This window comes from Fusarium keratoplasticum, chromosome 1 (assembly GCF_025433545.1).
Source record: "Fusarium keratoplasticum isolate Fu6.1 chromosome 1, whole genome shotgun sequence".
Classification (NCBI taxonomy): domain Eukaryota; kingdom Fungi; phylum Ascomycota; class Sordariomycetes; order Hypocreales; family Nectriaceae; genus Fusarium; species Fusarium keratoplasticum.
The window spans coordinates 2,181,447-2,207,851 of NC_070529.1; the positions used below are offsets into that span (position 1 = coordinate 2,181,447).

A 26,405-nucleotide genomic window follows, 5' to 3' on the forward strand; every position below is an offset into this window, starting at 1 on the left:
GGTGAAGACGAGATCCGCCAACAGCGCTCCGCTCCGCTGGTTCCAGTACACCACCAAAACGAGCTCAGACACGACGGCGGACTAAAGGATTCGCCGTTGAATCTGGACCCGGAGCGAATCAAGATTCGAGGTGAAGCTTCCGTTTCCTCTCTTTGGCAACGACACTTGGTGATGGTGTTGTGCTCAGATCTGGCTCCGCTGGCCCTAGGCCAACCGTGATCCGTCTGCCAGGCCAAGATTGCGGTGAATCCCCATGTGATTCGGTTCACATTTGGAAGTAAGAGCTTGCTTGGATAGTTGACAGACAATCAAGTCCCAATGTGCCATCCAGAAAAAGTCGAGATCCCAAACAGCAGACAGCCGTCAACACAGAGGACACCGAGAAAAGACAAGCCTCAAGTTTCCATACTGCATTAGTGCTAGGGCGTCAGTCCCTTCAAAGCGGAGACTGTCTCCATCGCGATTAGCCTCCGTGCTGCTGGTGGCTTTGGCCGTCAATCGCCGCAGCTGCGTCTGTGTGTTGCGGGTTGTGAATGGTCCCTGCTCAACGTCCCACATACAACGCGCCAACCGTTGTTTGTACTGTCCAATGCGAAAATTCGGGTGAAGATGAAATACCACCGAACCATCACCAGACAGTGGCCAACTGAGGATATGGATTCGGCGGCGGCTGGCTGGCAAACACTTTTGCCTAGGTAGAAGGCACCCGTCGATTCATGTCCTGTACTGAGCCGTCATGAGGCCGTGCACATGGAAAAGACCCTGACAATGAAGGGTTGCCAATTCTGTGGCCCCAATTGGCAACTAGGACTTGGCGGCTCTAGCACAGCAACGCTGGGTCGATGGGCTGGACCCTAGACCCATAACTTGTCGTCTCGAGCTTGTTCGATGCACCATGGCAGCAGCCACCGGTACTTGTTCAGCCTAAAGAGTCTGACTCGGAGCGTGATCCTGGGATAACCATATTGGGCGTCACAGGATGACATGTCCCCTGAACGAGTCAACTCATTAGAGTTGAGGCCTTCACCAGCGCGTCTTGGTGTAGGCACAGTACCAACGTGGTGTCAGGTCCATGTCAGCCGCTGCCGCCAGGCCCGGAGGTTGCAGATCTCCACGAAGCCGCCCTGACCAGCTCGCCCGCCAGACCCAGGCACATCAACAACTGACATGCGTGCATGTCAAACTGTACTCCACACCATGATTTATGTTGGATACAAACACTGGATGGAATCGAGATGGGACTCAGCCCTTCTGACAAGTCAAGATCCAATCTGCCCCATGGCAGAATGGCATTCCGTCTGGTGCAGGACAACAGAACTGCAGGAAATCGCATCTCGAGCAAGCCTGCGATCCATGTCGACCAACTGCGGGAGCAGGGAGAATCCGCTTGTGTTGAACACATGTTTCGCCTCATGGGCTAATGCCACAGCGCTCACATGGCAACCTGGCCCGGACGGTTCGAAATGATTGACCAAGTAATCTCCTGGGGGAAACGGCGCTACTGGCCTGCAACGCGACACCTGCCCTGACCTGTGGGCCCAAATCTCCCAGAGCAGGGCTTGTGTGGCCAGTCAGGGAACCGTCGCTGCAGTATCGTTGGTGGCAGTGGTCGAAGACAACAGCGGTGAACAAGTTGGGGAGAGGAGAGGGGATGAAGCGCGTTACGTACGCCTCTATCACGGCGCACCCACCCTGGCGCAGTTGTCGAGCAAGTACAATGTACTGTAAATGTGCTTGATCGGTGGTCCGCAGTGTGTTGCTGCGCGGGAGAAAGGGGTTGTTGCTGCACGTCCGACCCAAGTGTCCCTTCACCATCGAGTTACACGCCGGCAATGGTGGACCTGAGGCATTTCCCTCCGCATGTTCGGGTCCAGGATGCTAAGGAGCTGGTTGCTAGTTGCCTTCTGAAGACTTCGTGATCAAATGAGCGAGAGGGGACGCGGAGGCTTCACATGCAACGCAACTGGTGTTTAATCGTCTGCGATTCTCGGGGGCGTTTTCATCATGATCCATGAATAGAACCCCCTGATTTGTGCTTGCTGATTGTTTGTTGTTTTGGTTTATTTTTGAATTCTGCTGACTGGGCATTGTACGTGCCAGCCCCCCTATATGCGGCCAAACTTTGAGAGATGTGTTGAGATGGAGCGGATATACTCCTCCATTCACCAGTTGGTGGTCAAGCGCTGTTGCACCGACTCAGCCATCCAATTCCTCTTAGAGTGCGGCCAATTCTGGCAACCCTAGAAGGGTCGTTCCACCGGGCTTGGGCTTCAAGAACCGCTATGCTCAAAGGGCTGATGGGCGATGGCAGCGTCGAAGAACCCCGGCCCACTCTGGGAGAAATTCTGCACCGGTGACTCGCTGGGCAGTGTCTTGCATCCTAGTCGCCCTCGAGAACGGTGAGGTCTGATCGACGGCGTCGGGAATCCCTGCAGCCAGCGGTATTTTCGTACCTGGGTGCCGGGGTCGACTGGATGCCAAATCTCCTCCTCCGCCCCGTTTTGTGGTGAGTGGAAGGGATTCTGGAAGCACGCCTCGACAAGTCGGTTTGCCACCCCTACCTGGGCAGGCTTGGTAAAAATCCGACCAACCAGAAGTCGGATGAAGACGGGGAGCACTGAAACGGGGACTGGCCGAGGCACCGAGACGACATGATCTCATGAGCGTTATTCTATGAACTTTGTTATTGTTGTCGTCGTTGCTGTAATTTGATAATATCGCGTCTCTGCATTTGATTGGGATGCCGGCACAGGGTTTTGAGAAGGAGCAACAGCAGTCTCACTCAGAGGACGGCCTCTGTGCTGCGCCTTGCTAGATGATTAAGACAGGATGGTACTGTACATAGGGCACGGAAAGGGGTAATGAAAGAACGACTTGCGTGGTGTTGATCAGCAGAGGAGGGCAACGAAACCTGATGATGACGACGAAGTTGACTGTTGATGAAAGTCATGTCCGAACTCTGACGCTGGACGAATGAGCAGGAGGGGAGCCCGGTGATCGCTTGCCACGCAGAACCTCCTGGTGGGAACCCGAAGGCACCTCTGATGCACTCCTTCCAACCTTTTTTTTTTTTTCTTTCTTTCTTGCCCTGACGGTCAAGTCAAGCCACCCGACACCAAAGAAAAGAGCCCAAGAAAATAATGACCATGGCTGACGGCGGGCGGGTTGGAAGGTTGCTAGTGACGTTCTCCAACCACCCCCAAAAGCCCTCAGGCTACTGCACCGCGAGGCGCTACAATTGCACCCTCTGACGCAGACCAAGCCCCCGAGGAAAAGGCCATCAGGAGGTTAGGCCCTGTGGCCCTGGTTCAAGTCCCGTGTCATCGAAGGCACAATGGAAGAGCAGGAGGGACGAGCAAGAACCAAAACGAGGCAGGCACATGGAAGTCTCCACATGCGGCCACGATGGGACGGCGCTGAGTGGATGGGCAGATGAAAGCTTTCTGGATCCTTTTGCCTACTGGCTGGCCCGTTGAGCGTCGAGCATCAAGGTTGCGAGGGGACCCCGTGAGTGGAGGACCTCGCCTCTGTCCGTGAAATGGCCCCCGACGGCTCGGATCAGGTGAGTGCTCATGACTGGCCAGCCATGCCAGAAATAGTGTCCACAGCCCACAGCCGTCTCGGAGTTGGCGCCAGGGAGGGAAGCTAAGGCAGAGTGTGAACCAGGCCGAGCGAGGGTCCCGTTGTCCCCATCGGCAAGCGCAGGCAAGAAATGGTTTTACCGCTTGGGGACAGCCTAGAAAAAAAGTTGCTGATGGATGTTGTTCGAGCCTGGATCTCTACAGGTACCCTGGCCAACTTGAACACGTCGATGAGATGAAGGCTGACGCTGCTGGCGAGGATGGATGGATCGGATGGATAGGGTTACGCACTGTGATAGCAGCCGAGCTCATGGATCACTCATGATCCGAATGCCCGCACGCCCATCCATTCTCCCCATGGCCGCGTGAATACCTAGACAAAACCCCGGGACAGCCACTGAGCCGATGCACAGTACCTTCACTCGTTCGTGCGTGCCGGTCGACTGAGATGTTTCGTGGGCACCACCGTATCTGAAGCGAGCCTAGGTAGCTAGCCCAAGCAAGCCCAAGCCCAAGTCCAAGCCCAAGCCGTGGAACCACTGTAACGACTGCGACGCCAACCCAAGAACAAACCCTGGGGCAGAGGGACAACCTACAAAGGCCGACGACTCCGAGATCCCGGCTGGGAGGAAGAGGAAGAGACGGATGCCCGTGATGGAAGTTTGCTGCTGCTGCTGCAACTGAGGCGAACGTACCCGGCTCTCCGTGGCCTTGCCTCCCCTCCGCGCCAGATTCGGGAGTCTGTGTGTGCATCCATCGTGCGCACCTTGGCACTTCGTCCATCTGGAAGGAATTCGACTGCTGACAATCGGCTGAACTCACATCGTAATCATGGAGACCGGGGGCTGCGAGTCACCGGTACGTACACACACATGGATATGGACGACACGACCAGACCAGGAGGACGCACAACCGCGGTGGGAGTGGTGGTCATGACCTTGCACCTTGCCCTGGACAGCACAAGCCTGTTGCATGGCTCGTTCGCTGATTCGACCCCACTCAATTTTTTTCTTGCTGGGTTCTCACGCATCCATCTGAGGTTCCACTCCCTGACTCCCCTTCCATCATCCCCTCTGCACCAGCTCCTACTGTCATTCGCTGTCACCGGCCGTCAGCCCAAAGAGTGACCTCTGCCTGCAGGTACTCCAGGGCGGTAATGGCCGCTGGATGGTACATGGATTCTCCGCCTGTAGGTACTGCGTAGGAGGTACCTCTGCCCAGTCCCGTCCTGCAATAGCGTCCCGTCCATCGAGTCTTGCCCCCTTCCAGGCCTCTTCTTCTAGGTTCCCACGGGCGGGCAGCCAACCCCATCCCATCCATGGCCGTCCATGATCCATTGGCTCAGTCTTGCCATGGGCTCTCACTCGTCGGCGACTCGCTCACCCCATATTTTATTTTTCGTTGCTCCACGCCCTCCACCGTTACAGTACAGACAGTAGGTACTGCGTACTCGCTCTTCCTTAGCCATGTCTGCCATGTACCCGTAGCCGTGCGTGAGTGAGGTGCGCCGCGCCGCCCACCTTGCCATTGGATCCAATCCACCTCACCATCCACGGACCCATCCCATGCCTGTCCGCCTGCCTGCCTGGTCGGTCCCGTCGGTCCCCCATCATCATGCTGGCTGGGGCCATCGCATCGAGTGAGAAGAGACTTGGCTGGGACTTGACGGGCACTGCTACAGACCTGTACGTAGTAGTAGCGCACGCCCACTACAACAGTGGTGGACACCTGAGCCCGCCACGCCCTCCTCCACACTAACTGCATCATCCCCATCTCCCCATCTTGCCATCTCCTGTCCCTGCTCGAGCATTCTCTTCCTTCATCCTCTCACCACTCCCTCTCCCATTCTCTCTTTTCCCCTTCTTCATCCTCATCCTTCCTCCTCTCTTCCTCTCCTCCACGACAAAAACCGAATCCGCCGAATCCCCCGACAACTACTAGTCACAGACCTCGCTGGTTTGTAGACGTCAGGATTCAGGTCTTTTTTCGCGCGAGTCTCTCCTTGCCCCGTCGACCGCCTACCCAGCCCGCCGCTGTTGTAGGTCGCTGTATATCAACGAACGGTTCCTGTCCACTTTTTGGCTTGCCCTCAAGTCAAGTGCAGACCCTCACCAACACCTTTCGGAGATCGCAGTTTCGGGTTCTCTCTCCCTCTCTATTTCCTTGTTCACCCTCATCCGCTTTTCTCTCCTCGGTGAGTGCTCCTCTTGCCTCTCGCCCGTTGTTGCCGTTCCATCCACCGGCCTGGCCACACCTTGATCCGATTGCATGCCGCCGAATTCTCCCCTCTACCTTTGCAACGGACAACGCGACAGCAGCCACCCGATAGCTTGTGTACACGACCCGAATTTCGATACTCATGTTGATGTCGCTTCGACAACGCTATCCGATTACCACCAGTCGCCGTCAACACAACACATGGGGCGTGCTGGGTCGATCTCGTCGTGGCCTTGGTCGTGGATGTGATGACAATGGACGGTGCAATTTCCGCACCATGTTGCTAACCAATCTCCCAGAGTACTAGTTCTCAGCACTCACCGGATTTCCTATCATCCTCCCCGCGACACTGTTTTTCTTCCCGTTTACGACAAAAGCAAGTTTCCTTAGGTCGCTGTTGGTCGACCATCCTTCTACGTTAAAACCGATCCGTCCCGAATTACTCTCGATCTAGACGTTTTGCCCTTATCCCCAGTCGACACGACATCGGAAATTGAGGTGCACCGTTAAATGGCCTGTCAAGCCTACTAGATACACGTCGATCCTCGCTCTACCGCCATCAAACACACGCTCACACCCACGGGACGTTTTAGCTGTGGTGCTCATCCACAGCTTTCCTTCACGCGTCCCATCACCGCTCTCCTCTCCGACAAAGGTCGCGTTCCGATCTTCGTCGGACCCCCCTCCCAACCTTCATCATGCCCGGTGGCGTGTGTGCCGTCCTCGATTACGAGGTCGACATGATGGCCGAGTACGTTGCTGAGATGGCGCTGCGAGTTGTCACTCCCGAGGCCTCTCTGACCTCGCCCTTCCGCAAGTTCGTGTCTCAGATCCTCACCTCGACGAGGCTCCCGAGCACCACGATCCTTCTCGGAATGAACTACCTCGCCAAGAGGATCAACACCTTGAAGGGCCAGGGTCCCTACAAGGCCTCCGAGGGTCAGGTCTGGCGATACCTGACTGTGTCGCTTCTGCTGGGCAGCAAGTTCCTCGACGACAACACCTTCCAGAACCGGTCTTGGTCCGAGGTTAGCGGTATTGCTGTGTCGGAGCTCAACTCGCTCGAGTTTGAGTGGGTCGAGTCCATGGGCTGGCGCCTGTATGTCAACCTTGACCTCAGCAAGGACTACCAGGCTTGGCTCGAGAACTGGCGTGATTGGCAGGATATGAAGAAGCGACAGGCTGCCCAGGCCAGCCGCGAGAGGCTCGCTTCTCTTGTCCCCGCGATCGACACCGAGCTCGCCAGGTACTCTGGCCAACGCCAGTCTCCTCACTCGCGCTACCTCCAGGAGCAGGTGGCCGAGTACGAGCGTTACCAGGCTATGAAGGTCCAGCAGCAAAGCTACCGCCCTCGCGGCGAGGTTGCTTGGACACACAACCCGTGGAGTGCTCCCCTCACACCTCCCGACTCGGGCTATGGCACACCCGATTATGCCATGTCCGCTTCGTCGAGCAATGCACGCTACAACGAGTGGTTCTCTCAGGCTGCTGCCCAGTACACCAGCCGATACCCTCAGCCTCCCGCTCACAACTCGTTTTACCCCAACTCCCGCCACAATTCATACGGCGGTCACTACCCATACACCCAGAACATGTGGGAGCATGGCCTTGCTGAATGCAGCTGTGCTGGCTGCGTCGACCCGATGAAGCAGCAGGTCCCCTACTTTGTTCCCCACGGCTACAGCCAGCCGGTTATGGGTTAACGTCACAAAAGTTATATGTCCTCGTCGATGGAGGATTAATGGCTCTCTGACCGAGGGCGTTCGGTCTTGGAAAGAAGAAAAAAGTTAGGGATTTCATTTTTTTTACGGCCACGATTTTCTTTTACACGCATCCCGAGAACGATACATTCGCATCTTCAGATACCCAGGCACGACAAAAATTGTTCATAACATGACCTTTCGGCGGATCATTCTCAGGATTTTTTATCACATCGTCGCGATTGGCAAACACGAAACGAATAGCTGAGCTTGGCCACATCCCGCGATGTGTCATGTCCCAGTCTCTTTCGTGGACCAAGACAAAATAACGCGGCATTCTCCTTTTGTCTCACTGGTATACGCTCTGTAATGGTCATCTTCGGCGTTCTGGTTTTTTCATCATTCACATTATACGGTCCGGTTCCGATAGACTTTGCGGGTTTTACGGTTTCCAAACGGCTTTGGCGCTCTCTTTTTTGAGATGGCATATGCGCTCAGGGAATCACCTTGGACTTACTGCTCTACGACAGCAGTTCTGCCCTGGATCGAGAGCCAAAAAATACCCACGATGGGACTGGCTCAAGACCCGAACCAGTGGCCCGAGGCACAGTATTCTCCACTATAGATGGCGGAAACGGCGATTGATTAATCGCATCCACTCGCTTGGACTCATTTGTGCGGCATTCGATTCGCACTTCGATTTCACTTTCTTCTTCTCTGTCCCACGAGGCTCGCATCGGTCGCACCGACCACGGCTCCGCAGCTACTCGTGCCGCGGCCACCCAGCGGTCTCATCAGTCAAGCTTCGATCGATCTTGCGGGCGGTATATATTTTCAACTTGTCTTTGTTTGTTCTTGTACGTGGCAGACGGCTCTTGACCACGGAAATGGGTTTATATGACGGGGTTTCATGCATTGCGTTCAGCGGGTAAAATAAGGATCTGGGACGGTTTACGGGGTTTGACATTTGCTTCTTCCGTGTTTTTTTTCTCTGCCTCTAACCATCTTGGCGCTTGGCTAGGCTTGAGTATCAGTTTGATACCAGCTACCTAGACAAAGGTCATGGAGTCAAGGAGGCTTTTTTTGTTTTCTTTTTTCCATCTTGACGACTCTGGCGCTGTCTTTTCTCCTGGTTTTGTCTTCAGTAGAGAGGGACATCGGGATTTTTTTTGCTTCTTCGCGTCGGTTTAATGGGGATTCGTTTCGATGGCGGTCCTGTGTGACCGAGGGCATCAGGGTTTTCTTCTCTTGACGAATTGGGACGATTCTTACGGAACATTGAGGGCGATATCGAAGGCACAGGACGACAAAGCATGCGAGCTCAAGCTGCTTCGAACCTTGATGCTGTGATACAACGAGACGGGTATAAGTTACCCGTGGTATCTTTTGACAGCTGCGCAGAATAAAAAGGTGGTTTGGAAGCACGCTTCATTTGTCCATGACCTCAATGGCCCGGGAACCATTTATCGATTGGCACTTACGAGATTCGAGGATGCATTCATGGAATGGACGGTGTGTATTGATTGTGAGACTTCAACAAGTTGGCTTGGAGTTGTGTTTGTTAAAGCAAGCAAGCAAGCACCTAAGGTAGGTAGGTAGGTACTCGGGAACAAGGTCAAGACGCGGGATTCATTCGTTGTCTTGCTCCGTTCACCGGCAGGGCATATCCCTCCCCTTGGGTCTTCCTCGATCAGCAAATACAAAAAAGAAATAAAGAGACTTGTCTCGGCCCTTCGTCCCTGAAATGTTTGGTGTGCGATGCATGATGTTTGACCTGAGCGAGATTTCAGGTGTGAATACCTACGCCGGGAAATCATCGGATGATTCCGTCATCTCATATCGCCTTCAAGTCTCAACTGGAGTAATTCAACACCTCGATATTTACGAATCTGCTGTGCCCACCTCATCTTCCCAACATTGAGATACAGGAAGTTGCGGACTTGTTGAATTTTATCCTTCGTGACTCTGATTGAAGCCATTGGCCCTTCATCTGTCAATTGGTCATCTATTGTTTCTCGCCACCTTGTGCTGGTCGCGTTCTCATCACTGCTCTTTCATAACCCCATCATCGTTTCTACACGCCCGCTCAAGGCTCAAAAGGCGCGAGAAATTCTAATCATGTCTAACCGCTTTGTATCGGCGGGGACAATTGGCTCCTCAGGGGAACTCTCTAAAGACACAGGCGCCGCAGCAGCGCCCACTGAGCAGCCCCTGTACGACTCTGCGAAGAATAAGGAGTGGGAGACGGTTCAGAAGGAGCTCGATGCTGAGCGGCGTCGGCGCGAGGAGCAGCGCGTCAAGGCCGCCACCGGAGAGGGCGAGCAGAGCCTGTATGACATTTTGCAGGCGAATAAAGGCAAGCCAACACCTCACTGATGTTGCCCGTGGATTGAAGAGCTGACCGGGAACTGCAATAGCGGCAAAGCAAGCTGCGTTTGAAGAACAGACCAAGCTGCGCAACCAGTTCCGCGCCCTAGATGATGACGAGATAGAGTTCCTGGACGAGATACGCGCCAACAAGCGCGCAGAGGAGGAACGCGTGCGGCGCGAGACGGAGGAAGGTCTCAAGGCGTTCAGGGAGCGGCAGAAGGGCGATGCTGGAGAGGGGCCGCAAGATGAGCCTGCTGCAGAAGGGGAAGGTGAATCGTGGGAGGTTGGACGGAAAAGAAAGCGCGTCAAGGAGAGGGATGTCAAGGGTCTGAGGAGAAAAGTCAGCGCCGCAGAAGAGGACAACAAGGATGAAGAGCCCGCAAAGCAAAGGGAGACTGAGATAAAGAATCAGCCGGAAGAAGCAAAGACAGAGACCAAGACCGAGACAAGTACGAAACCGCCCGAGAAGAAGGGCCTCGGGTTGGTGGGTTACGGGAGTGATTCAGACGAGGACGATTGAGAACCAAGAGATAAAGAGATTCGTAACTCTTGAAGGGGAGTAATGCCTTGGGATTATAAAGTACAGTGAGCCATACCGCAAATACCATCCCTCGCTCTATCGTAGATGCAACATAGATATGGAACCAAGCCCTTCGCCCTTGGTATGACATGGGTAGATAGATATACAAGAATAGTTTTCCTCGTCGCGCCTCCACCAGGTTATTGTACATGAAACCACATAGCAGCGTCCTTTTCTTCATCACGTTCCTTTTTTGCGTTTTAGCACATGGCAGGATAGGCTCCTGTTTACTCGTCGTTGTTCACATCGCCGACATTGGGCCTCATGGGCTTGGCGTTCCAGGAATCGACTCCCCAGCGCCAAAGGCTGCGGAAGCTGCCCTTGATCCATCCCTCGATCTCCGCCTCGGGGACGACGATCTGAGCAGCGCGGGCCTCGTCCTCAGAGCTGATCTCGAACCGACGCATGCGCTGCATTAGACGAGCATCAACGACAAGGGGCGACGCCCAGATCTTCTCCTTGGCGGGCACGGCAGGAGCAGCAGCGCTGTCATCCTCCTTGGGGGCCTCGTTGTCCCACACCGACTTGACCCAGTCCTTCTCCTCATGCTGTAGGACGAGCTGCTGCTCGTACTGGCCGTCAGCCTCGCGCCATTCCCGGGAGGAGGCGGCGAAGCACACGGCGGCGACCTCGCGGCCGATCTCGTCGGCGAGCTTGCGGCGGTTGAAGAAGCGGTTGAGGCGGACAAAAGTATGGCGGAAGCCGAGACGGTGGGGGAAGGGGATGGGGTTGGAAGGGGAGAACTCAAAGGGGATCTGGGCAGGGAGGCTGGCCAGAGAGTAGTCGTCGGGGGAGTTGTAAGGGGGTGGTTGAGGTGGTCGTTCAGGCTTCTTTTCATCCTCCTTCTTCTCGTCTTCCTTCTTCTCCTCCGGCTTCTCTCCCTCTCCCTCAGTCTTTACGTCCTCAGGAGAACCCTCAATAGCGGTCGTCGTCGTTTCGGGCTCAGGTTTAGCAGGAGGATCAAGAGGTCCAAGCCAGCCCTCGTGCAGACCTCTCACGTACTCCTTCCATGTATGCCGTCCAAAGATGATATCACCCTTTGTGCCCTCGTACTCTGGCACACTGTTCTTTTTCCTCAATGCCTCGATGGTAGCTTCGTCTGTTTGTAGATCCACCTCATCTGGTCGTTCATCCTTTCTCCGCGCTCGGCGAATCTTCTCTGCCACGGCGGCTCTCACGTCACCCTGTTGCCTTCCTTGAACAAACTCCCAGTCCAGACCCGAAGCCGCGAGGACGGGCTTCGCATACTCAATAAAGTGGTCCTGGGCAACGCGCAGACCGTCGCCGGGGGGCGCCTCGAGGTAGATGGTCAACTTGCGGGGAAGCTGGCTCGCCGAACTGATGGTGTCCTTGGCAAGAGGGGCGACGACGTGCTTCCACTTTGCTGTGGCTCGCTTCTTCTCGCGCTTGTCGTAGATGATGGCAGCGGAGATGGTGCCTGTGATGGCCCAGAAGATGAGCCAGTTGCGGGAGGGCAGCTTCCGGGGGAGGTTCGGCAGGCCCATCATGCGAAGAGCCGGGTTCTGGGTCGGCTTGGGAGTGGGCGCCTTGTAGGTGGCTCCGGTGCCGGCGCCGGCGGCGGGCTGCGCGGGGGGGTTCTGCTCGGCCATTGCGAGTCCGGTGCCGCTGAATTTGTCTGACAGGGCTCGCGGAGGGACGAAACGCTTCGTCAATGGCGTCTGAGGGGTCGTTTATACGACGGGCGGGCGATCTTGATATCGGCCTGGCGGTGGTAGTTCGGACCGCTTAGAGGGAAAAAAATGATGGCGATAAGCGACGATGCGATAAGGACCGGGATGGAAATACCTAGGCTCCGGGAACTAGCTTTGGAGGGGCTCACTTGAAGATTTGTGTGGTTCGGATTGGTGTTGCGAGGCCAAAATAGAAAGAAAAGTTGGAAACCTCAAGTTGATTTCTTAAGAATCTCTCATTCCTGAAGTTTTCCATGTTGCTAATTGATTCTGTAATGGGCGCCGCATGGTGTTGGAATTGAAATTGACAACTTTGTCAGATACTTTCTCACCTGGATAATCAAGCTTCCACAATGCTTCTGGAAGGTGTCGGGACCCCTGGTAGGACATCTCGTGTCTATGGTTAATAAGGTTATGAGTGTCTAGTGTTGTCTTACTGGAAAGGTGCCCGAGATCTGATGTCTGCGATACATGGCCATGTAGGACCTGTGATCAGAGAAGGCCATGCTCATGACAGCAGCCTAGTCTCATCCGTCAGTCTCACAGCAGTTGACAATAACGGCGATACTCTCTCCTCGTCCATGGATGGATCCCTGGGGAATTGCCATGTGGGAAGCACAGGCGGCGGATGCAACCACACGGGCCGGAACCGAAGCGAGCGTGGCGCCTTGTCATATGGGAGCGTATTAATAAAAGCACGACCCAACTTGAGACATCAGGTAGAGAGGCTCATCTCAACTGGATGGTTTGTAATTATTCGCAACCCAAGACAGTCCGACCCAGAGTGCTGAGCCATTGCGGTGAGCCGTGAGCCCCGTTGGTCACCGCATCCAGAGACGCAAACAACCTACAGCGAGAGGAGCAACCCCAGTAGCAGGCGCAGTCCTCATGCAATCCATCTCTGTCTGCCCAACTGGAGATGAGGCTGGGTTGGCTGCAGGTGCAGGTGCCAGGTTCACCTGAGGCTCAGGAGTCGTGGTGGAGGGCCAAGACGGTGTCTGGGGAAACACAGCGGCAGGGGTGCAGCCCCTGAGGGATCTCCCAGGTAAGGAACCTACCTCTGGAGGACACGCCCCGAAATCGAGTCCGTTCGTTGCCCGATGGGTAGAGAGCCCGAAGGAGGAGACTGGCGGGTGCCGAGCCAGAGAGTGGCCAATCCACGGTTGGTTGACCACCAACACCGCCGCTCTCCAATAATATTCGCTTGGGGAGATGGGTGAAGGGAGCATGTTTTGAAGCATGTGTGTGTTGGTTAAGTAGGAGGCGGCAAATGAGAGGAGGGAAATGGCCTGGTTATGAATGAACCATTTGCCTCTAGCTGTCGTGTCCAAGTAAGAGTCTCACCGAGGTCGATAATTATAGTTGACCGTCAGCGAACGAGCATCCATCCAATCCAAGTTCCATCCCGTCTCTACCTGCAGGATACTTGCATGCTGTAGCACCTATATTGGGTACGGCCGATCGTCGCATCTGATCCATCCATTCCTAGGTTCCATAGATAGACATATCCCACAAACATTTCCGGCCCAGCACTGCCTCTGTGCTACCCAGGCGGATTTCTGGTGTGTGTATTACGGCGGGAACTGGACCCAAGCTCCTGATCAGCAGCCGGTTGACGGGAGACTCTTCATCACCGCCCAGCAGCCGTCAGGGGCAGTGGTCGAGCAGTGGCATTGAAGGATGGGTGGTTGCAGTTGGCGGCTCGGGGAGAAGTTATAGCGGCCACAGCGGCCACCACCACCGCTTCTTAGAGCACCACCTAACTGCAAGCAGCACATCCACTGCTGCTACGTACTTCCCTAACCTGCCCCGGTCCAGGCCGCCCGCCGCCCGTGGACCCTCGACCCCTCGGAACCTCCCCCCCCCAAAACACTCCCGTCGTGTGCCAAAACCAAAACGTTCACGGACGATCCCTGCGCGTTTCGACCTGGAGGAGGCGCCGACTTGCATCTGTCATCAGCCCGGCAGCACTACCTAGGTAAGTACACGACGGGGCCTTCTCTCCCTCTTGCGCATCCATCTCTTCTCTTCTTCAAGTCATCACTCCGCTGCCTCGTGCGTGCTGTTCATCGCTGGTTGCGCTCTGGACTCGAGTCTTTTGTGCCCAAAGAGACTCCAGCCCGCCGCTCTGCTAGCTCAGTCCCGCGCCCCTCGCTCCCGTCCCCTCCACAAGTGGAAGCAAGCCCCTGGACTTTGTCCTCCCCTGAAACTCTGGTTGTTGGCCATCTCCCACGCCGCCCTCATCTTTTTCTTCTCTCTCTGTCTGCTGTCCGTCACCGACTGCTCGATACCGCATAGCACGATACGAGGCGACCGCGACGCCGCAATCAGACAGGATGGATTCCAACAACAACCGCCTGTTCCTCAACTTTGGGAACAGCAATGACAGGTTGACCGCCTCGGATCGGGCCGCCTATCCCACCACGCCCTCGACCTTTCCTCAGCCTGTCTTCCCTCCCGCTTCTGGTCAGCAGCCTGGCCTACAGGCTCAGCAGCAGGCATACGCTGGTGGTTATGCGCCCCAGGGTTACTTTAACCAGAACCAATACGCCCAGTATCAAGGCCAGCAGCTGAACGACTATGCCCAACCTGCTGGCTATCAGCCGCGATCCAATACCCCGGGCACCAACGATCCCAACACCGGTCTCGCTCACCAGTTCTCCCACCAGAACCTCGGAGGCGCTGCTCGAGCGCAGGCTTACGCTCGAGGGCCCTCGCCTGGCCAGCGTCCCAGAACCGCCGGCGCTTCAGGGCAGCCAGCCTATTCCGGGTACATGAACGCTCCTCCCATGCCCAACCAACCTGCTGCTCCTGTCGAGGAGTTCCAGCGAGCGCCCGAGAGAAATCCCGACCGATACGGCACCAATGCCAACAGCAACCAGAAGAAGTGCTCCCAGCTTGCTGCCGACTTCTTCAAGGACAGTGTCAAGCGTGCGCGCGAGCGTAACCAAAGGTATGGTCTGCACTCTGTTACCTTTCCAGTACTGTGTAGCTAAACGTCCTGTTATAGACAGAGCGAGCTGGAGCAGAAACTCCAGGATCCCTCCCAGGGTTCTGCCAGACGCGAGCAGCTCTGGTCTACCGCTGGAAGAAAAGAAGGCCAGTACCTGCGTTTCCTGCGCACCAAGGATAAGCCCGAGAACTACAACACGGTCAAGATTATCGGAAAGGGTGCCTTTGGAGAGGTCAAGCTGGTTCAAAAGAAGGGAGATGGCAAGGTCTATGCCATGAAGTCCCTGATCAAGACGGAAATGTTCAAGAAGGACCAGCTCGCCCACGTTCGATCAGAGCGAGACATTCTCGCCGAGTCTGACAGCCCCTGGGTCGTCAAGCTGTACACGACTTTCCAGGATTCTTACTTCCTCTACATGCTGATGGAGTTCTTGCCCGGTGGAGATTTGATGACGATGCTCATCAAGTACGAAATCTTCTCTGAAGACATTACACGGTTTTACATTGCCGAGATTGTCCTCGCCATTGAGGCTGTACACAAGTTGGGCTTTATCCATCGGTATGCGCCACCCCTATCCCTCGGTAACCCTCGGTATCCCCCCTGAAATTTGACTGACTCTGAAACAGTGACATCAAGCCCGACAACATTCTTCTGGACCGTGGTGGTCACGTCAAGCTGACTGATTTTGGCTTGTCGACGGGTTTCCACAGACTCCATGACAACAACTACTATCAGCAGCTGCTTCAGGGGCGATCTAACCGGCCGCGTGACCGTAACTCGGTCGCCATCGACCAGATCAACCTCACTGTCAGCAACCGATCTCAGATTAACGACTGGCGACGATCACGAAGATTGATGGCGTACTCGACCGTTGGAACTCCCGACTACATCGCCCCTGAGATCTTTACTGGACATGGTTACACCTTTGACTGCGATTGGTGGTCGCTGGGAACCATCATGTTCGAGTGTCTTGTGGGATGGCCCCCTTTCTGCGCTGAGGATAGCCACGACACGTACCGAAAGATTGTCAACTGGAGACAGACCCTGTACTTCCCCGACGATATCACACTGGGCACCGATGCTGAGCATCTGATCCGAAGGTACGATATTTCGTCGAGATGATGGACGAGATTGCTAACGTAAATCAGTATGGTCTGCAACACGGAGAACCGTCTTGGCCGTGGAGGTGCACACGAGATCAAGAACCATGCTTTCTTTCGTGGCGTCGAGTTTGACAGCCTGCGCCGTATCCGCGCACCTTTCGAGCCTCGCCTGACCTCTAACATTGACACGACCTATTTCCCCACTGATGAAATCGACCAGACGGATAACGCGACGGTCCTCAAGGCCCAGGCCATCCAGAACGGCCGACAGGCGGAGGAATCTCCCGAGATGTCCCTGCCCTTCATCGGCTACACCTTCAAGCGGTTTGATAACAACTTCCGGTAATTCGCGCCAAGAAATCTTTGACTCCGGCATGTGTTCATCTTGGAGAAGGCCCAGTTCTGTGAACGGGCTTTGCTACACTCGAGCTGGGAAGGGGCAGCACTCTGGAAGCGCAGAGACGACGCCTTACAACACTCAGCAATGGTTTGACGGCCGATCAGGTTCTTGGATGTTCTCGGGTCTACGTGCCCTTGAGCTTTGTGCTTTTTCAAGATGCCTCCTTGAAGGCTGTAATTGCAGGGCTAGTCTAGATAGCAGGCTTCTGGCTCGGGCAAGCTTTTTATCATGTATGGATTTCATTGTACTGAGCATGTAACAAAAGAGGGTAGTTCAGACCTTGCTGAAGAAGTCAAAGACTAATAAAACAAGTTGAAACTTGAAGGGGTATTTGCATTGTCTCTTGTGATTGTTGACACCTGATTAATGATGGATACGTGACAACATGTAGTAATGTTGTGAGCCTTAATATTGTACTATTTACATTCTACTACAACTGGAAAGGCCTTGGTCAGCGAAACTCTTGGTTGCAGCAAGATTGTTCCTTACTCTTGTACATGGAGAGCCCGAGCTTGAGCCTCAGCTCGTATCGACCGTAATAGCAATTGTGGATGACAGAGCTCGTGTAGCGCCTTGACATGGCGGACGGCCAATCTCTGCGCCGTCATGGGCCAAATAACTATCCTTCAACGCCATATCCTAAACCGTATAACCTTTTAATTACTCCCACCCAAAAGAAACCGCGATCACATCCGTATTCATCTCCGTGCTGTCAGACCAGGTGCCGCGTTGAAGCGCTCCTCACGCTCCGTCATAAACATGACCTGGATCCAATACTCCTTGGCGTCGGGATCCCAGAAGCAAAATTGTCGGTCCTCGCGCTTGTCCAGCTCGCGGGCTGGGATCTTGAAGCCGACCGTCTCGTAGGGCTCGGCGGCGACGAGTAGATACTGGAAGTTCTTGTCGGGCTCCTCGACGTGCTGTGTGAAGGCGTTCATGACCTGCCACTTGGGTGTGGTCTCGGGGGTGGCGTCTGGGTACTGCAGCTGGAAGAGTAGGCCCTGCTGGCGTGTGACGGGGTCTCGGATCTTGGTGATCTTGTAACCAGGGCGGCCGATCTTGACGACGTTACGGCGCTGTGCGAAACCGGCTCCAGTGACGCCGACGGGGAGCCCCGTGGCCGGGTCGACGGCGCCCTGGCGGCCCTCCTTTTGCTCGCGGGCGGCACGGCGGGCGAGGTTGGTCTGATGCTTTTTGCCCTGGGTGTGAGCGAGGTAGGAACCGTCGTTCTGGTGAACCGTGAGGCAGAGACGGCACTCGAAGGAGCCGACATGGTTCTTGAAGAAGTAGGGGTCCTTGTCAAGGTCGATGGTCTCGAGGGCGAGCTTGCGGAGACGCTCGCGACGGTCCGCGTTGGTGGCCGACTGGGACGCGACGCCGCCGCCGCCAAACTTGGAGCCTGCGCGGTTCTGGAAGTCCATTGTGGAGAGTCGCGGTTTTAGATTGGGATGTGAGAGGTTGCGACTTGTTGCGATCGAGGGTTTGGCGATTTGGTTGCTTTCGCGAGGTTGAGGACGGGGGAGGATGAATGTCGCGAAAAGACAAGGTCAGAGGAGCATTGAACCTGGAGCCTCACCGAGGTGAGAAATAATTGTGGAGATGCTGTCAAGGTGGCTGACCAATCAAGCTCTGCTCTCCATTGACACAGCTATTACAACTCAAAACGGACATGCAGTTCACACATTTTAGTTAGTTTTTGTAAGAATGAAATTATTACAACTCTAGCTTTGCCCGAATCTACAGTATCGAAGTTTAAGGAGTGCAGTTCACAACATCCGCGTGCCTGGAAAGCCACGCCTGGACACATCCCACGAACCTATCAAACTCAGAAGTTGGAGTCTCAAGTACAAGGGCAATGAAGCCTCTCCGCACCAGCCAGAATCCCTCCTCCATCATCTCAAGCCAGAAGAGGTCTCTAAGAGCGTCAATCTCTTCGACCTCTCCAGATCTCTCAATGGAACGGGTGCCGTTCTTGGGGAAGTGCACACCCATGATGGTGCCCAGCCCGGTAAAAACCACTCTGGTGCCCTTGGTCACCTCATTGAGCTTATTTCTCAGCTCATCGCCCTTGTCTGTGAACTGGATAGCAACCTCGGGGGTGTAAATCTTGCTCAGGCCTGCGTAGCCCGCGTGTGTCACCAGGGTGTTGTTGTTGAAGGTGCCAGAGTGTGCGAGAGCACCAGGACGTCGGGGATCAAAAGCCGCCATGATATCTGCTCTGCCGCCGAAAGCACCGAAAGCAAGTCCTCCGCCGAGCCACTTGCCGAAAGTCTTGAGATCGGGGCTGAGACCTAGCAGTTCGGCGATGCCTCCTCCAGACATGCGAGAAGTCATGACTTCGTCTATGATGAACAACACGCCCGCCTACATCTTGTCAGCTAACGGACCATGATACAAAGAAAGCGAAAGAACTTGCCTTTGATGCAGCTTCTTGAATTCCCTTGAGGAACTCGGGCTCCCCGGGAAGACCTCCTCCAGAGCCCTGCATTCCCTCCACTAGAACCGCAGCAACACCCTCACTCGTGATGGCGGTGCGGGCGCTCTCAAGGTCATTGTACCTTGCCACGATCCAGTCGTCAAGGTCGACATTGTTGTCCTCAGGCTTCCCACCCTTGAAACCTATCACGGCCCCGTGATAGCCGCCGCTGAAGGTGACGATCTTGCGCTTCTTGGTGAATGCACGGGCTGCCGCCAGAGCATGCAGATTGGCCTCGGTGCCAGAGTTGGCGAAGCGCACCTGCTCTATGCTGAAGCGCTGGCATATCTCACGAGCAAAGATCTGCTCCTGGGCTGTGTTTGCGCCGACGTTCAGGCCCGTGTTGTCGAGAACATCCCGGATAGCTGAAAGGATGATGGGGTTGGAATGTCCGTAGAGAGCTGCGGTAAACTCGCACGTCAAGTCTGTGTATCTATGGGTTTGTTAGCGATGTGGTACATGCACGGCCTGCTTGAGACTTGCGTGTGCCCATCCTCAGATGTGACCTGATATCCCTTTCCCGACTTGATAACCACTGGGAATGGGCTGGCGTAGAGGACTGTGCGAGTGTTTCCTCCCGGCATTGACTTGATGGCTTCTTCATAGAGGGCCTTGGAGCGTGGGTTACGAGTAACATATCGAGTTGTGGCCGCATCAAGCTTGGCCTGAATAAGCTGTGTCAATTCTGTAGCCATGATGAATAATGATAAATTGCAGGTGGTAGTTGCAAGATGAAGCAATAGTTTAGTGGTAGAACTGAAGATGAGAGCTTCTGTTATATACTTCGACTGGTAGTAGAGTGATCTGGATCCGATGTCGCTTGTGATACCCCAAGGATGCTATTCGTAAGTGAGATAACAACCAACTGAGCCCCGCAGAGTTCAGGCCATTTGCGATAATTCAGAAGGCTCTATTGGCCGCCATCGAGCATGATGGGATGCCTATCGCCTTTCGGGCCGGGGTTGGCCCAAGTCGGAGCCATGATACCCGAGTCTGGATTAATCGGGTCTCGGGTTTCGCATTTGGGCATGTGAGCCGCATCTCTGCAAGTCTTGATAGATTTTAGAAGAGCATAGTAACCGAAACGTTAAATTCAACTTTAGTTAAAACAGATTGTCACTTTTTACACGATCGCCTTGTATCGTTCAGAATACCATCTTCTCTGGTGGTTCTGGTAGTGTTGAAGTTGGATGAACTACAGGCCGAGGTTGGATACAACCATGGTCGTTTAGAAACAAATCTGGTCAATTTGAGCTCAGATATTTAGATCAAAACATTCCCTACAAGCCTTAAGCGTAACTACAGTCAGATATTATAAAAATCCTTCAACCAACCTCAACCTCATGGTGTTCAGATCGATCTGGGCTGCTGGGATGATGGGATCTTGGTGGAGTGGAGGTACGTACCGTTCAAACGCCAATGTGGGGAAGCAGAAAAGCGGTGTGTGACAAAAGCCGGCAGAATCGACATCCCACTTAATTTTTTTGCCCAATTTTTGAAGGTGCTCGTCTTGCCTGGAGAAGAGAAAGAAGTCAAGCCGACGACATTCGATAATTCACAATGGCCGGCTCAATCAACAAGCCCAAGAGTCAGTATAACCTCTCGCGGATTCATATCCATAACCGGTAGCCCCTAACAACTCCCAGAGCCCAAGTCCAAGCGGACGCCCGTCCGTCTTCGCCACAAGATCCAGAAGGCATCCGTCGCAAAGCAAAAGAAGGAGCGCAAGCTCGCAAAGAAGAACCCAGAATGGCGAACGAAGCTCAAGAAGGACCCCGGAATCCCTAACCTGTTCCCTTACAAGGAGAAGCTGCTCGCCGAGATTGAGGAGAAGCGCCTGAAGAAGGCTGAGGAGGCCCAGAAGCGAAAAGAGCTGGCCAAGGCTGCAAAGACGGGCGCCAAGGATGAGGAGGTGATGGAGGATGTCGATGTCGAGGACGACGGCGAGGAGGATGTCGATGAGATGGAGGACGAGGATATGGATGAGGACATTGACGAGTCGAATCCCATGGCTGCACTGATTGCCAGCGCTCGCGCTGCTGCGGCCACCTATGACCGACAACTGGCCGACGACGACATGGACGAGGATGACGATAGCGAAGAGTCCGACAATGAGCGCGGCCCTGAAATGTCAATTGGCCAGGCCTCTTCGAGAAAGACCTACGACAAGGTCTTCAAGTCGGTGGTTGAGCAGGCAGACGTCGTCCTCTACGTCCTCGACGCCCGCGACCCAGAGGGCACACGCTCTCGCGAGGTCGAGCGCAGCATCATGGCCGCTGCGTCTGGCGGCAAGCGTCTCATCCTCGTCATCAACAAGGTCGACTTGATCCCTCCCAAAGTCCTCCGAGATTGGCTCGTCTACCTTCGCCGCTACTTCCCAACCCTGCCTCTCCGGGCCTCTAACGCCGCCCCCAACGCCCACACCTTCAACCACCGTGACCTGACCGTCCAGAGCACATCTGCCACGCTTTTCAAGGCCCTCAAGAGCTTTGCTGCTAGTCGTCAGCTCAAGCGTGCTGTGTCTGTTGGTGTCATTGGCTATCCTAACGTGGGTAAGAGCTCTGTTATCAACGCTCTTCTCTCAAGGATGAGTGGAAAGGGTAGCTCCTCTTCAAAGGCGTGCCCTGCTGGTGCCGAGGCTGGCGTGACGACGAGCATCCGATCTGTCAAGATCGACAGCAAGCTTACTCTGCTCGACTCCCCTGGTGTCGTCTTCCCCTCTTCCTCCTCGACCCAGTCTGCCGGCCTCGTCTCACTCAAGAATGCCACCGAGGCGCACGCCCACCTGATCCTCCTTAATGCTGTCCCACCCAAGCAGATCGATGATCCTGTCCCTGCCGTCTCACTCCTGCTGCGACGTCTGTCATCATCCCCTGAGCTCATGCGGAAGCTTACCGATGTCTACGACATTCCTGCCCTCCTCCCAGACCGTAAGGACGGCGACACTACAACCGACTTCCTCGTCCAAGTCGCCCGCAGGCGAGGCCGTCTCGGCCGCGGTGGAGTCCCCAACATCAACGCCGCCGCCATGACCGTCGTCACCGACTGGCGTGACGGCCGTATCCAGGGCTGGGTCGAGCCCCCTGCCTTGGCTGTCGAGTCCAGCACCGCGCCGTCCAAGCCGGCCCTGAAGAACGCCGGAGAGGATGAGGTTGCCGCCGACCAGAAGCAGATCGTCACCGAGTGGGCCGCCGAGTTCAAGCTCGAGGGTCTCTGGGGCGACGACGGCAACGCTGACAACGACGATGCCATGGAGCAGTAAGAGAGGGGGAATTTGGACTTGAGTAAAAAACGTGACGGACGGTACATGAATTCTTGACTGGAAAGTTTGGCGTTTCAAGGGTTGGCTGGCAGAACGGACCTAGACCGTGCATATACCTTTATAAAAACAATCTGTCTTCCCAAACTCCTGCGTGGTTCACCCTGTGCTTTGTAGATTGTGCATCATGCCATGTACCTGTACCTCTAACTACCTAATACAAATGATCCCTCTTAAGCCTCGAGCAACTCCATCTTAACACCCCGCTTGCCCGTCATCTCGTCCTTCTCGTCATGGACTCTAACCTTGACCTTTTGGAACAGCTCCACCTGCACCTCCCGGCTTCCCTTGGTAGTGAGCGTAAACGTCTCAGGGTCAAAGTCGGCCTCTGGTTCGGGCTCGGCGAGATCCCTGAGTCGGATCAAACCTTCGATGCCGAAGCGCGGGACGAGGACGACGAAGCCGTTGCTGAAAATCTTCATGACAAACGCCTCCTCCTCAGCGACCTTGCCCTTGAGGGCCTGGCCGACGTAGTAGGCAATGCTGGCGCGGCCCGCCATCTGGGCGTTGCGGTGTCGCACGTTGATGTTCTTGCACACGGCCTCGAGGCGTCCCCGGCTGCGGACGTTGGGGTGAACAGCCTCGTAGTCGATGGCGGCGGCAAGCTGTCGGTGAGCGAGGAGATCGGCGTATCGACGGATGGGAGACGTGAAGTGAGTGTAGATCTCGGACGCAAGACCATAGTGACGGAACTCGGGGTAGGCTTGGGTGCCTGAGCAGAAATACTCTGCACTCATCATACAGCGCGTCGCCATGATACGCACCAAAGTGTTGAAGAACGGTTCCTTGGCATCGACACACTGATCCAACGAGTCGGCGAGGGCCTTGCTGGAGTCGGTGCGAAGCTCCAAGCCGCGCTTGGTGCGCAGTTGGTTTGCTAGCTCGTCAAAGTTGGTCTTGGGAGGAGCGGCGTGACGACGGAGGATGGCAGTCTGGGGGAACGCCTCGTAGATCTTGGCTGCGACGCTGACGTTGGCGAACAACATGAACTCTTCGACCAGCGAGTTGGTGTCGAGGAGCTGCTTCGTCTTGACATCGATGGGATCAGACGTCTCGGACTCGGTCTGGACCTTGACCTCGGGCGACGAGAGGCTCAGAGCACCGGCGTCCATTCGCTTCTTCTTGAGCTTCTTTGACAGCATGAGGAGCATCCGCATTCCCTTGGTGAGGTCGTCTTGCTGAGAATCGTCATCGATTCTGAGTTGAGCCTGTTCGTAGCTGAAAGCCTCACGGGACTTGATAACAGACTTTGTGAAGCGAACGTTGACGATATCGGCATTGTCATTTAGCTCCCAGAGCACCGAAAAGGCATATCGTTCCACATATGGCTTGAGAGAGCAAAGGTCTGTTCCAAGCAGTGGCGGAAGCATGTCAATACGCTTGTCCACCAGATAAACAGTGGTGCCGCGGATGCTGGCCTCAGTGTCCATGGCGTTGGCAGGCTTGACGAAGTGCGAGACATCGGCGATGTGGACGCCAACCTCAAAATTGCCGTTCGGAAGCTTCCTGGCGTGGAGAGCATCGTCGATATCCTGACAGCCGGGAGGATCAATACTGCAGATGAGAAGTCCTCTGAGATCCTCCCTTTGTCTCCAGCCGGGATCCTCCACGCTGGCTGGCACCCTCCAGTCATGGCCTTCCTTAGGGAGACAGTCAAGGACAGTCTTGGGGAACGGTCGGTACTGGACATCCCATTCTAGCAACAGAGCTTCAGTCTCGGCCGCCTTGGTCTCCAACTCTCCCAGAGAGCGTACAAAGTGTCCAATGGGGTGTCTAGAGTCACGCTCCCAGGCATCGATGGTAACCAAAAGTCGCTTGCCGAGTAGGTCTGCAACTTGTCGTGTACGAAGTCGAATCTTGGGAATCTTCTTGTCCATGGGGATGAGGAAGACGCTGTCCTGCTTGCGACCCTGGCTGGACGCTTTGCTCGCAGAGGAAGGGTCGATGTGGCCAACATACTGGCGCCAGTTGCGCTTGATTACGCCAACAACCTTGGCAGTTGGTTGTGGGCGGCCTTCTGAGAAGCCCTTCTGGGTCTTCTTCACCTGCTCCTGCAGAGCCTTGCGCTCCTTTTCAGACACAAGGTCTTGGCTCTCCTCCACGTCTGCGTTCTCGTTCTTTGTGATGGCTTCCTCCTCAATGATCTTTGTCGAAGGCTCCTTCCATTGATCTTGAGGGAGAACCTCGACAACGACCACGTCGCCGTCAACAGCACGGTTGATGTTCTCGCGGCCTAGGACTAGCAGAGGTTTGGGGAATGCCGGAACCTTGATGGAGCCCTCTAGATAGTTGTATGGCGAGACGTTGAAGATGCCCTGATGCATCAAGCCGGCCTTGACCCCAGTCATCATCCTTGAGAGTGTAAAGTACTCAGGATATAGCATCTGCCCCTGTTTCTTAAACGACCCTTGGTTTTGCGACTCTGCCACCATGTCGAGCAGCCTCTCGCCATCCTCGAGTCCGCTGACATAGTCTTTGAGAGAAGATGCGTGAAGCCCGTCTGCCTTGGCTTTGCGGAGGTTGTCTTGGTCGTCGCTCAGCATCACCACTGCCGGGAGTTTCTTGGCCTTTGTGCGCGCTAGATGCTCGCCGTACCATTTCACGGCCAGTCGCACAGCCCGATCATTTCGGTCATTAACGGTTTCATTTGCCTCGCGGTGGACAAACGTTTCCAGTCGAAAGTCGTTGAAGAAGACATAAAATCTCTTTTCCTCGCTCTTCGTGAGTCCTATTAGCCGATTATAAAGCGGCAATGACCGATTCCGTAGCTCCTCAAGCACAGTCTGCAAGATGATGACGTCGTAAAAGGCGGAGCTCTGCTCAAACAGATCCATGGCGTTGAGCAGCGCGTTGGTATCAGGGACCAAGTAGTGTCCTTGGGGGAATGCTTTGGTGCCTGCTGGCTTGTCCGAGAGGACAAAGGGCTGAGCTGCATCTTTGTCAGTACATCGGAAAAGAGTGAGAAATACTAGAACTCACCCTGCTGAGCGGCATTTCTAGGGGCATACTGAAGACACGCCTTGCAGAGCTTGGAGGAGCAAGGAATGTCTGTTCGCAAGTAGACTTCTCTAACAATTTTCTGCACCTTGCCGCTTCGAGTCGAGCGCACATAGACCTTGCTCGAGATGTTGGATGCTAGGGCATCGCCTTCCTGAGATCTTTTTAAGCTCGCCATCTCTTCTCGACTTCGTCACAAGTGGTGAAGCAGATTGTGAGTAGGTGATGAAAAGTATGTCGTTGAGCAAGCATCTAGTTTGGCAGGCGAATTGAAAGTGATAGTGGGGCCGTTATCGATAAGGCCCAGGTCAAAACAAAATGGCAGTCAAAACCTCGACTTTATAATGGATGCGTAATTGCTTCAACATCGGCGTTTCGACACTCTAGAGCGATCTAGAAAGATACCAAAGTTTCCATTACCCATGGTACGAAGTCTTCAAGTCACGTTTGGTAAGCAGCTTGGAACACGCTCTCGGCCTTGGAAGAAGTCATCACATGACCAGCAAGAGCTACCGTGGTTATCACGTGATTGAGTAACCACTTCAACTACCTGCCTACCTACCTACCTACCTACCTTCCTGGTTCGCCCTTCATCATGAATCCTTATTCTGCGGCACTTTCTTCAGCTCCAAGGCATTTGAGAGAATAATCTGTGGTCAATTTGATGTCCTGTGCCGATTCTAGAACAACAGCTCTGAGATCTTCGGCATCTGTTTCGTCGTCAGGAGCAAGATATAGGCCCTCCGCTGCAACCACTACCACCAGGAGTCCTCCGCCTTCAAGCGACAGAAGCTAGGACTGGCTATCTCGTTCAACGCTCTTCTAGAATTAGAATTCGAAATGCCATGCTTACCTTCATCATCTGGATACCCCGGCTTTGTCGAGTACGGTTCAGTATCACCAACTGAACTGCTTGATGGGACATGGAAACCCACGGTCTACACTGAGGCGTCTAGATTCAAGAGAATACGCAAGAGTGACAGTCGCAATCAGCCATCCACTCTGCTCTCTTTCAGCC

The 26,405-nt window shown here is 54.8% G+C and overlaps 8 protein-coding genes across 8 annotated transcripts; 4 read left to right on the forward strand and 4 right to left on the reverse strand.

Moving 5' to 3' along the window:
- Positions 1–6,496: 6,496 nt before the first annotated feature.
- Positions 6,497–7,501, forward strand: NCS57_00064600 (uncharacterized protein; the record flags this gene model as incomplete). The annotated part of the gene is made up of 1 exon (XM_053050729.1): positions 6,497–7,501. The coding sequence occupies one exon, from the start codon at positions 6,497–6,499 to the stop codon at positions 7,499–7,501; it is 1,005 nt and encodes a 334-aa protein (XP_052919244.1).
- Positions 7,502–9,616: 2,115 nt separating this feature from the next.
- Positions 9,617–10,388, forward strand: NCS57_00064700 (uncharacterized protein; the record flags this gene model as incomplete). Its single annotated transcript, XM_053050730.1, has 2 exons — positions 9,617–9,854; positions 9,916–10,388. The coding sequence occupies 2 exons, from the start codon at positions 9,617–9,619 to the stop codon at positions 10,386–10,388; spliced, it is 711 nt and encodes a 236-aa protein (XP_052919245.1).
- Positions 10,389–10,675: 287 nt separating this feature from the next.
- NCS57_00064800 (Mitochondrial import inner membrane translocase subunit TIM54) lies at positions 10,676–12,058 on the reverse strand (the record flags this gene model as incomplete). Its single annotated transcript, XM_053050731.1, has 1 exon — positions 10,676–12,058. The coding sequence occupies one exon, from the start codon at positions 12,056–12,058 to the stop codon at positions 10,676–10,678; it is 1,383 nt and encodes a 460-aa protein (XP_052919246.1).
- A 2,417-nt stretch (positions 12,059–14,475) lies between these two features.
- On the forward strand, positions 14,476–16,541 carry NCS57_00064900 (Serine/threonine-protein kinase cot-1; the record flags this gene model as incomplete). The annotated part of the gene is made up of 4 exons (XM_053050732.1): positions 14,476–15,092; positions 15,150–15,650; positions 15,719–16,192; positions 16,241–16,541. 4 exons carry the CDS (start codon positions 14,476–14,478, stop codon positions 16,539–16,541), a joined length of 1,893 nt encoding a protein of 630 aa, XP_052919247.1.
- Positions 16,542–17,293: 752 nt separating this feature from the next.
- Positions 17,294–18,016, reverse strand: NCS57_00065000 (Matrin-type domain-containing protein; the record flags this gene model as incomplete). Its single annotated transcript, XM_053050733.1, has 1 exon — positions 17,294–18,016. The coding sequence occupies one exon, from the start codon at positions 18,014–18,016 to the stop codon at positions 17,294–17,296; it is 723 nt and encodes a 240-aa protein (XP_052919248.1).
- Positions 18,017–18,347: 331 nt separating this feature from the next.
- On the reverse strand, positions 18,348–19,766 carry NCS57_00065100 (uncharacterized protein; the record flags this gene model as incomplete). The annotated part of the gene is made up of 3 exons (XM_053050734.1): positions 18,348–18,959; positions 19,012–19,504; positions 19,555–19,766. The coding sequence occupies 3 exons, from the start codon at positions 19,764–19,766 to the stop codon at positions 18,348–18,350; spliced, it is 1,317 nt and encodes a 438-aa protein (XP_052919249.1).
- An 865-nt stretch (positions 19,767–20,631) lies between these two features.
- Positions 20,632–22,333, forward strand: NCS57_00065200 (CP-type G domain-containing protein; the record flags this gene model as incomplete). The annotated part of the gene is made up of 2 exons (XM_053050735.1): positions 20,632–20,659; positions 20,718–22,333. The coding sequence occupies 2 exons, from the start codon at positions 20,632–20,634 to the stop codon at positions 22,331–22,333; spliced, it is 1,644 nt and encodes a 547-aa protein (XP_052919250.1).
- A 230-nt stretch (positions 22,334–22,563) lies between these two features.
- NCS57_00065300 (S1 motif domain-containing protein) lies at positions 22,564–25,565 on the reverse strand (the record flags this gene model as incomplete). Its single annotated transcript, XM_053050736.1, has 2 exons — positions 22,564–25,319; positions 25,370–25,565. The coding sequence occupies 2 exons, from the start codon at positions 25,563–25,565 to the stop codon at positions 22,564–22,566; spliced, it is 2,952 nt and encodes a 983-aa protein (XP_052919251.1).
- Positions 25,566–26,405: the final 840 nt, after the last annotated feature.